The 10,474-nt window shown below is 38.6% G+C and overlaps 1 protein-coding gene across 4 annotated transcripts; it reads right to left on the bottom strand.

Moving 5' to 3' along the window:
* Positions 1-5,531: 5,531 nt before the first annotated feature.
* On the bottom strand, positions 5,532-9,198 carry LOC132286540 (putative lipid phosphate phosphatase 3, chloroplastic). Of its 4 annotated transcripts, XM_059788891.1 has the most exons (7): positions 9,076-9,198; positions 7,085-7,306; positions 6,888-6,975; positions 6,688-6,797; positions 6,490-6,580; positions 6,176-6,364; positions 5,532-6,004 (listed from the first exon to the last, which is right to left on the bottom strand). In XM_059788891.1, the coding sequence occupies exons 2-7, from the start codon at positions 7,298-7,300 to the stop codon at positions 5,919-5,921; spliced, it is 780 nt and encodes a 259-aa protein (XP_059644874.1). In that variant the 5' UTR covers positions 7,301-7,306; positions 9,076-9,198; the 3' UTR covers positions 5,532-5,918. The 4 variants fall into 4 exon arrangements, 1 of the variants encoding a protein (XP_059644874.1); XR_009472802.1 differs by having other exon boundaries at positions 6,176-6,922; XR_009472803.1 differs by having other exon boundaries at positions 5,532-6,797; positions 6,888-6,922.
* Positions 9,199-10,474: the final 1,276 nt, after the last annotated feature.

The following is a 10,474-nucleotide window of genomic DNA, read 5'->3' as shown; positions in this document are numbered from 1 at the left end:
GAACCATATCCGAGCGTAACACAAACCCATGTAAGACGATTCATCTGGAGTAATATTATTTGCCGTTTTGGTGTACCGAGGTCAATCGTTATGGATAATGGGACTAATTTCGACAGCAAGTAGGTCAAAGAATTGCTGGAAGAATATGGAATTAACCAAAAGTTGGCAGCAATAAGTCATCCCCAAGCCAATGGACAAGTAGAAATTATGAATAGAACAATTTTCGCTTGTATTAAGAAGAAGCTGGAAGACCATAAAGGGAAGTGGCTGGACGAACTCCTGAACGTCCTATGGGCTTACAGAACGACTCCTAGACAGCCGACCGGGGAAAGCCCATTCGCCATGGCATACGGAACCGAGGCAGTCATACCGGTTGAATATTTGGTTCCGACTGTCCGAAGCTTAGCATGGAATCAGGAACAAAATGACAAAATGCTGAGATTTAACCTTGATATGATAGAGGAAAAGAGAGATGTTGCGGCAATAAAGCTTGTATCCTATCAGCAGACACTGGCTAGCAGCCACAACAAAAAGGTGAAGCACAGAGATTTCACACTTGGCAATCTGGTTCTGAAGAAGAAGGTAGGAATGGTTAAAAAGATGATGTCGCCTTGGGAAGGACCATACAGAATTGCAGAGGTCATAGGGAAGGGGGCATATATGCTAGAGACCATGGCCAAAAGGTTGGTTAACAAGCCATGGAATGCTACATCTTTAAAAAGGTATTATGTGTAGAAGGTTTAAAGTCCTAATTCTGATATTACTCATTTTCAGTTGTACAGAATTCCGAAATTTATAAAAAGCTATCTTCTTCTAAAAAGTCGAGTGTATGAAAATAGCAAAGTAAGTGGCAACTGGCACTATGAGCCGAATGCCAAAAACTTGCCAAAAAATAAAAGAGTGAAAGTGGCAAGAGACATTCTAGCCGAGCGTCAACCACTCAGCAAAGTAAGTGGCAGCTGGCACTATGAGCCGAACGCCAAAAACTTGCCAAAAAATAAAAGAGTGAAAGTGGCAAGTGGCATTCTAACCGAACGCCAACGACTCAGCAAAGTAAGTAGCAGTTGGCACTATGAGCCAAACATCAAAAACTTGCAAAAAAAATAAAAGAGTGAAAGTGGCAAGTGGCATTCTAGCCGAGCGCCAACCACTCAGCAAATTAAGTGGCAGCTGGCACTGAGAGCCGAACGCCAAAAACTTTGCGCAAAAAAAAAAAAAAAAAAAAAAGGTGGTAAAGTGGCACACTAGCCGAATGTCAACCACTAATATACAGAGAAGAACCAGTTCAGATAGCATTAAATCATTAAATAAAGGGATTTATGCCAGGAGTTCAATCAAAAGTCAGCCATCTCATTAATAATGAAGTTTCAGAGTTACAAAAATGAGGTATATAAATGACAAAAATGCAAAAGGAAGGAGATTGGTACATCAGAAAAGTTCTAACTAGAAGCAATTGCCCCGTCAGCTTCTTGATGGTGCTGAGCGGTCCCCACATCACTGTTGGCGGTTCCATCCTCACGAGGAGGAGAATCAAGCTGAATAACAGAATCATTCTGTTAAGTTCTATCCTCAGTAGCATTGGAAGAATCATTTTGCCAAGGCTCATCCTCAGTATCAATGGCGGAGGGAGTCACGGTAGACAGAGGAAGAACACTCAGAGGTTGAGCAGTAGAGGGAGTAGGAGTGATCCTGGAAGAGGCGATCTCTTGGCATTCATCAAATATGCCTTCAGCAGGGGTGGTGCAGGGGTGGAGTCTGGGTCGACAGGGGTCCAGCTCTTTGTCAACCTCATCAGGGGTAGAACCAGTCTGATCTTCAGCTAGAACACGATCGGTATAACCCTCTCGGAACCCCTGAGCATATCTGAGGGCCCCAACTCTGGAAAACCGAGCGTGCAGAGCTAACATACCACCATTCACCTTACTGATGGTGTAGAGTAAAACATCACGTTCATCTAGAGCTCTTTTCTCAAATGCCATCCGAGCGGATTGCTCATCACTCAGAAGGCGCTGAAGTTCTTCCTTCTCAGCCTTAAGAGATTCTCCCTCGGTATGCCAGACACCCTTCTCAAGTTGCAGAACGTCCTTTTCGTCCTGAAGGGAGTCTGTCTCCTTTTTCAGAGCGTCTTTCTCTTTCTCAACTTTGTTGAGCTGACCCATCAGCTCGGCATTCTAAGAAACTAAGGCATTGTTCTCTTTGTTAGCTGCGCCAAGGTTGTCAGAGAGCTTACGAGCTTTGGTGTTTCCCAGGTCAACTTGCTTCTGCATGGCCATCATCCCAAATAGGGTCTGCAGAGATATACATGATAACTAATTAAGCCGAGCAGGTGATCAGAAGTAATCAAATGTAAAGACTATGTAAAGATTCATTAACTGAGGGGCAAAGGTTACCTCCATGGCAGACAAGAGGAACCGGCTGAACACTTCTTTCTGGGACAGACCCTTGGCTACTTCAATATCTTTAGGAGTCCACATGCTCCTGTAGTATGCCATAGCAGTCTGACCATCCTTGAACATGGTCTCGTCCGGCTTTACAGACGACCCGTCCGTTCGAATAAAGCGGGGGGATGGTGCAGATACAAAGGAAGAGGTATTAACAGAGATAGGCCCAGAGAGGGTAGGAGGCCTAGTCAGAGGGTGCACGGACACACTTGGCCCAGAGGGCCTAACCCTTTGTGACAAAGGAACGTCATCAAAGCTGAGAGCACTATCAGGCTGAGGCCTTTTTCCTTTCGCCTTTTCCCGAGCGGCAACAGTAGCTGAGCTGGGAAGGTTGCTGACAGAAGGGCTCATGTTCGGATTGACAAGTGTAACGTTGGACACCGGGTCGGTAGCCGTCGCGTTCAAATCGATGGAAGAAGTGGTATCAAAAATAGTGGCAGAAGAAGATACTAAAACTGGGGAAGAAGTTACCGCAGGGGCAACAACGGTGTTGGGGGCAGTTTTCTTCTTGCCGAAGGAAGGGATCTGGAGTTGACTCATTGTCTTGCCGAGGGCTGAGAGAGCAAGAAGGTTGTCTGAGGTAAGGAGGTTCGAGCAAGAAAGAATGTTGTTCAGAACGTACTTCCTCAAATAGTTATCCCTATCCCCGCAAACACCGTAGCTCAAATCATCACAAGGAATGCCTAAGGAACGGTATAAGAAAGTACAAAAGTGAGGAACGCAAATCTCTCAAGGACAGTCACTCTTATGGGTTTTGTATTTTTTATACGAAGAGACATAGCACTCGCCAAAAGCGCTCGGGATAGGGAAGTCCTTTGCGGCTGGAGAAAACCAGGCTCCCCTAATCCCAATTATGTTTTTCCTCTAACCTTTTTCAGATTTGATCTTATCTTTACATATGGACCTCTTCTCAATGGGGTAGAAATGGTAAAACGGTTCATCAGTTCGGATTTTGCTAACTTTGTAACAGAGGAGAAGATCTATGAGGTCAAGATCAAGACCTCTGTCACGGTTCAGAAGCAACATAACAGATAAAACCCTAAGGAAATTTAGGTTTACTTGCAAAGGAGAAAGTTTTAGTTTATTAAAAACGTAACTAAAGAAGGGATGCAGAGGGAAGAAAACCTCGCCGGGACGAAGGCCAGCACCAGTCCTGATGTTTACATCTTTAGGGCAAGCCCTAATTTGAATGTCATCCGGAAGCTTGAGTCTCATACGAAGAATACTTAAATCTATAGTCATAGTGAAAACGAACAAAGATTCTGAGGAAGAACAACAAATCCCTAAAGGAGGAGAAAAAAACAAAACAAACCTCGAAAGATTGGACACCGCGAAGAGCACTGCAAGATCACCGGAAAAGAAGGCTTTTGCAAAAATTCGTCGGAGTAGATTCAATTCAAAAGAGACAGGAGAAGATTTGAACAACAGTGAAGCAAGATGGAGACGGTAAAGAGAATCGATGGAATATCTATGAGACTTATAAAGACAAGGTGGGCCCGAAGGCTGAGGAGTCAGGAAAACGAGGAGTTTTTTGAATCTCGAAGCACCGACTCCCAAATCTAACCGTCCATTCTTCCATGCGATCTTCTCGAGCCGTCAAGTCATGATTAGCAGCCTCTAATAATTACCCCCTAATTTATTAGGGAGTAATTATGGGGGCAGTTGAGGATACAATAAGTAATATGAGCCGGTTATAGTCCGCAGACGTGGCATCGGGGCAAGCAATTGAAATTCAGCCCATACAGGAGCACCACAGAATGGGACGAGCTCGGAGGATCCACCGAACAAGGCCAAGCCCACTGGAAAGAAGGCCCAAAGTTGATAGTCCAGCAACACCTATAATTGCCTATAAATAGGCGGTGAAGGAAGTAAAGAAGGGGGAGATTATTGTGAAATGTACTAAAACTCTGTCAAAATGAAGAGAGAGATTTTCTTGCATTTACACTTGAGATGTAAGGTTTTTTTTTTTTTTTTTTTAAATTTCCCTATTTATAACTTCACAATATGCATTTACCAGCGCTCAAAATTCCAAGTAAAAAATCACAATACACACCTTTCTGGCATCAAGAAAAAAGGTATACTAGTGGTCTTATGTACAAAATTTACACACCACCCTTTCCACCTTTATTACAATGATGAGGGCCTCAACCTACAAACTAGAAGAAATTCACAATTTTACCTCCTCCCATATTCCAAATCCCCCACGGCTAGATTGGAAGCAGCCGATAACAGTATCGCAATGAATGCAGTGCTGTTTCTTTTCTCTCGTCGATTTTCAGATTCAGTCTTCATGGTTTGCACATTTTGTGAGTTCGTGGCTGCTTGTGTAGTCGCACGTAATTCCTCCAACACGTTAAAATAAGCATAAGTCATCTAGCCTACAGGTAGAGATTGAAACAGGCACAGGTCAGTGCCAATTATAATCAAGAATAGTCACCGACGCTAATTAGCCTCTGCATTGCCTCAATTTCTATAGTCCATTATACTAAATGTTTCATTGAGCTGATTACAGAACACTAATTAAGGTATTACCTTCTAACCTTTACTACAATGAGGTCAATAAGCCACCTCGAGTGACTGGATACGAACCAGACACCCAGCCAATGCACTTTTTAAACAAGCATGCTCTAACTTAAAACGAGAGAAATGCTTTGGTAGTAAAAGACTCAATTCAATTAGTTCCATAACCAGTTCCAATATCATCTCTCAAATTATATGAGGTACCCATGTTGGATTCACCATCTCGCAACAACACATAGAGGTTCAACTGTGACATTTTTGGTTGAAGATTAGATTAGCACAAGATAGCTCTCACACTTGTACATCTTCTTCTCACACTGAAAAAAACTAAGCAAAATGACACTTAGGCTCTCTTCGTTCAATGGAGAACGAACAAAGGAAACTAATAAATCCAAAATGTTAAAAGAATCATATGTGAGAACAAGGCACGGACAGTACCACAAAGCAACTTCTGAAAATTGCCGACCAACGAAACAGCAAATACAACTCTATATAGAGACTAAATATATGGAACCGAGTATATAAATTTGAAAATATATGGAACTGAGTCCATAAATTTGAATAGGCTATCTAACTTTCTATATGAGCGATTAGCTAATTTGGATGATAAAGCTCTGCAATTGTCATGCAAATACTATTTATATGGTGTATACCCGTCTTGGAAGGTTATGTCACGCAGCACAAAGCAGAGAAACCCATGTTGCATGGATCATCTGCATAGTTTGGCTTTCTAGAATTCTCTACACTTGTGTAGAATTATGTATCTACGTATGGAATACACTAGAGTTCTCTAATTGTATCTAAAAATATCCTATACGAGTAATAGAATCCAAAATTCTAGAGAGTTCATTTGCTCCAAACCAAGCAACAAGTGTAGTAAGAATTATCCAAGGGTCTTCAAAATCCATTTCTAGCAACAAATCTTCTTAAACAGCAAAGGAACTTCTGATATTTGATTCAAAAGAAAAGAAACAGCAGCATACCATCAGCATGATAAGGAGGTGGAAAAAATTGCAAGTAGCAAAATATGGCCACTGTGAGGCCTGAAAAAAAATAAAAATAAAAAAGTTTAGTAAAACGTAACCACCGGGAGGCCAGAAAACAAAAAAAAAAAAAAAAAGGAAAAAAATTCGATGATATGCATCTATATTAATCACCAAGTAGTTTCAGATATAAATAAAAATGTTAAAACGTGATAAGCACACGAGACAAACCTAGGAGAGCTATAGCAAACACATCCTCCCAGTGGTGCCGATATTCGTTCACTCGAGAAATGCCAACAAGAGATGCTACAGGTAGAGGAAGAAAAACAATGCATAGTTTTGCAACATGCCCTCTTCGGTCGAATGCTTTTATCTTTCCAGATAAATACAATGATAGAAAGCCCAAACCACCAAAGGACCCTGCAAATTGATAAAGGCTTTGCAGTCCTTTGAATAAAATAAACATTAGGGGCTAATGTGTGTTGCGACAATAAAAGAATAAAATAAACATCCAGAGATGTGGATATAATGAGAGGTGCTTTCACATGAAGTATGCCCACTTGGAAAACTCTTATGTCCTTGCTTTATGATATATTTGTCACCATGACATATAACTTTTCCCCATTGATCATACATCTGAGAAGCATTCAAATAATAGGATGAGGTAGAAACACCAAAATAAAATGATCCAGTCTCAAGAACTACATAATCCAGCATCAAGAACTACAGTCAGAGGAGTGTACATCCTTCCCATCTGGAAAACAACGCCAGAAAAAGTCCGGTTTAGGTCTTCCAACTGCATCCTTTATTCCATTTGTGATGACTGCCGTTATAAGAAAAGAGAATAAGATCCCTGTTTCCATCCAAAAAATAATTGTTCATTCCGATGATTGCACACAAGTTTTTCTTGATGAACCATCACAGTGCTGAAAGATATTTTCACCTAGTATGGCATGATGAAGGTCATAGACGTCTCTCCTACGGAAATATAAGAAGAGAAAAATGGCTATAGGCAACAGAAGTGCATATATCTAATTAAAGAAAAATTAAAACGAAAATAAGAGAACTCATCAATGGCACTATTTACAAGACAATACAACTGTAATGTTATTCAAATAATGATGAAAAATAATAACTCACAGGAACAGCCCACAGAGGAACGGTGTTATCTTGGAAGGGATACTTGAGACCGGTCATCATATCTTTTCCAACAAAGCGGTAAAATGGATGAATAGCATTCAGAATGACATCTATTACCACAAGAAGCATCAGTATGAACCAGTCATGCATGTGCGTCCTTGCCACTTTAACTCCATGGGACCTTACAATATGTGCCCCAAGTTGGACTTCCCTCATTCTTTCCTGTTAAACACAGACAAGCCAGATAGATGATTAGATGAGATTAGGTCATCAGACAGGAAGCTATTGTCCAAAGCAAGCTACATGACTAACAAAGGCCATGAAAGTCAAAATGGCAGATGGTGATCACCTCCAATAAGGGGGGAAAATCCGACGCCGACTACAATTGTGTAATTAAACTCAACTCCACTCAGCATAGCCTTATCCGAAATCTTCTTTCACCATTCTATTCTATATAAAACCATAAATCTATCTTCTTCAATAATATTATCCTTGACGTAGGCTATGTGACTCTTCCTCACTAGTGCATTAATTGGTCTTAGTTTCATACAACCAAACTATATTAGTGGATTCTTTTCTTCCATTTTCTCTCTAATTGGTACTAGTTTCACCATCTCACAAGTCTATTCATTTATAATTGTATCAATTATTCTCCTACCACACTATCTGACATGCGTATTTCAACCATACAAGTTTTATGAACATACTACTTCTCAACACTCAAGAGTACCAATTTTTGTCCGATAATGTACAACATCTATTGATTTAAAAATTTTGGCTTTCAATTTTATAGGTATATCGGTAACACAATATGACAAAAGGATGCATCTACTGAACCTATCCTACATTAAGCCACATTATCTCCAATCTCTCCCACCATTTGAATAATCGAGCTGAGTAACAAAAAATGTTCATTCTTAATCTCTCAACTCTGGATCTTCACAAGATCTCGTTTTGTATTCATAACTTCAGTAAATTTACCATTCATCTTTTCAATTTTTATTTTTATTCCTGCTTATCATGATTCCTTTGAACTCTAAACTAATTCAACATTTTCAGGGATAAATAACTAGAAGAATCAGAAGATGTTGTACAACGGGCAAAAGAATAAGCTTACAGATAATGACCAAGTAAGCAGCTTGATAAGTTCCTTACACATCGATATTTTTTTTCACATATATGGGGGAAAGATCCAGTGATCAAGATGTGAGTTACCCTTTGGGTGAGTTTACAGGGCAATTCATCTTCACCAAATGCAAGAAACTTTCAAACCGTAAGGTAACCCTTTTTCTCTCTCTAGGCGAAAAGGAAAGTACACACGCATATGGCAAGTGCATCAATACAACAACAATAATTAATGCCTCCTTTTTTTCAACTACTTGAGGTCGACTACATGAATCCTATGTTTTCATTCCGTTCTATTTAAAGCCATAGCCTGAGTCAAGTGCATCAATGCTTAGTAAAAATAAACTTCAAAGAAAACTAGATTCAATGTTTGCGAAAGTGAAATCAAGCATCCAAATATAATTCCAGTTTATGGTTGTACAGAAAAGCACTGATATTCAGGCCGAAGGCCGAACTATCTAGCAAGACTCAATGGGGTTGTGGGGCCCACAAAGGTGGTTCGGCCTTCCGCCAGACATGCATTTCCCATACAGAATTCTTCTAAATTAAGCCCCAAACATTTCTACCCAAATCTAATTTTATACTATGTCAGCCCAAAGATCAGTGACGAACACACCAACCAACAACCCAGGTCAAGACATGGATATATGAATCAACCAAAGTGAATAACAGCTGAATTATAGGTATGAATTAAATCCCAGAAAATTAAGTATCATACTATGAAAGCAAAAGATACATAAATGAAAAATAGAGGGAGAGAAACATTCTAGCGTAGTATATGTCGAAACAAATGTAAAAACTACTCCTTGGCGTCAAAATCTTTAGAGGTGATACATAAAACGAGGTTACATACACAAAAATAATACCTTTGGGTTTCTGAAGAGATTCGAATGGTAGCCCAAACCCTTGATTTCATAACCTGCAAAACTTAGACATTGAAGACAGAGAATGACTGACTACCAAAACTAAGTGTAGAGAGAAGGATTGTTGTGTTGTTTTAAATGGAGGTTGCCACGGGAAAGAAAAGTTAAGTGGAAGGAAGTGTCCTAAAAGTTCTACGGAGTATATATATTTGTGAAAATTAGATTTATGTATACATCTCAGATAGTTAGTAAATACTTGCTTTGTTGAGTTGCATTGTTATCATGTTATCAAAGGCCCCAGGTATCAAAAATTTATATATATATATATACACACACACAATCTTCCGACTGAAAATAAGTATTATTTTTTTTCTTTTTTTGTTTGTCCCAAAATAATAGTCCACTCTCATTTTGTATATGTCAAACTTGAATATTCAAAACTTAAAAGTGCAAGTTATTAATTTTCCAGGCAAACAATGCATGTCCTACATGTCCGATAAATTATTAAATGGTCCTGATCTATTTGACAGTTGATGGACTAATTCAATAAAGGATCTCCAATAATGAAACTTTGTAATTTATTAATACAACCTTGTGAGGCCATTTTCTCAATCCAAAAGTCCGTATTTAACTGATCTACCAAGTGTTTATGGTTCAGGACCATGATGACCATCTAATAATTTCTCCACATGTCCACTTAAAAATTGTTACTCCATTTAAATTGAGACGGAGAAAGTATATATATATGTATATATATATATATAAAATGGAAGTTTGTGAAGTGTATGAGACAAATCTTTATTCTAACTTATTCATCATTAACCCCCGTGTAATTTAAATATAATCTCAATAAAATAACATACATTTTGATTTGACTCAAATTAAATATATATATATATATATATATATATATATATATATTTATCAATCGAATCAAATATTAAGGTAATTTTGAAGAAACTTCTTCACGTGAAAAGTCTTTTTATTATAAAGAATTTAGACTTTGCTAGAACAAACTTTTACGTTTGGTTAAATCACAGTTGCAGCCCGTTTACAGCTCACAAGAAATTCCCAACTCGATTCATTTTTACATTATTTATATTTAAATATAATTTCGGATTCATCACAACCTTTTTAAAGAAGGACGGCTAATATTCAAAGCTTATTTATTCAATTAAAATCCAAACTAGTTTAAATAAACTTTGGATCCAATTAGATATTGGATCAAATCCAACTCCATTTCAAACTCAATATTTGACATTTATATATACGTGCACATATGTATATTTTAAAGATAATGATTTTCAAGGAGTTTCTAACCGAAAAGGCCCTAATATGTAAAAGAATAATAATTCTTAAGTCCATAAAAACCTCTGATAGGTTGAGAAGGTTGATTTCTACA

The sequence above is a fragment of the Cornus florida genome, unplaced genomic scaffold (genome assembly GCF_030987335.1).
Source record: "Cornus florida cultivar Cherokee Brave unplaced genomic scaffold, ASM3098733v1 CherokeeBrave_3.0.0_Hap2_Chr11, whole genome shotgun sequence".
Taxonomy (NCBI): Eukaryota; Viridiplantae; Streptophyta; class Magnoliopsida; order Cornales; family Cornaceae; genus Cornus; species Cornus florida.
The sequence above is the reverse complement of the archived record's forward strand: the minus strand, read 5'-3'. Positions and strand labels throughout refer to the sequence as shown.

Coding starts and splice junctions, on each gene's coding strand:
- LOC132286540 (XM_059788891.1), bottom strand. CDS start 7,300: ATGAGGGAAGTCCAACTTGGGGCACATATTGTAAGGTCCCATGGAGTT. Junction 6,976..7,084: donor TTCCTCTGTGGGCTGTTCCT/GTGAGTTATTAT, acceptor TTCTTTAATTAG/ATATATGCACTTCTGTTGCC. Junction 6,365..6,489: donor TCCAAGTGGGCATACTTCAT/GTGAAAGCACCT, acceptor ATCAATTTGCAG/GGTCCTTTGGTGGTTTGGGC.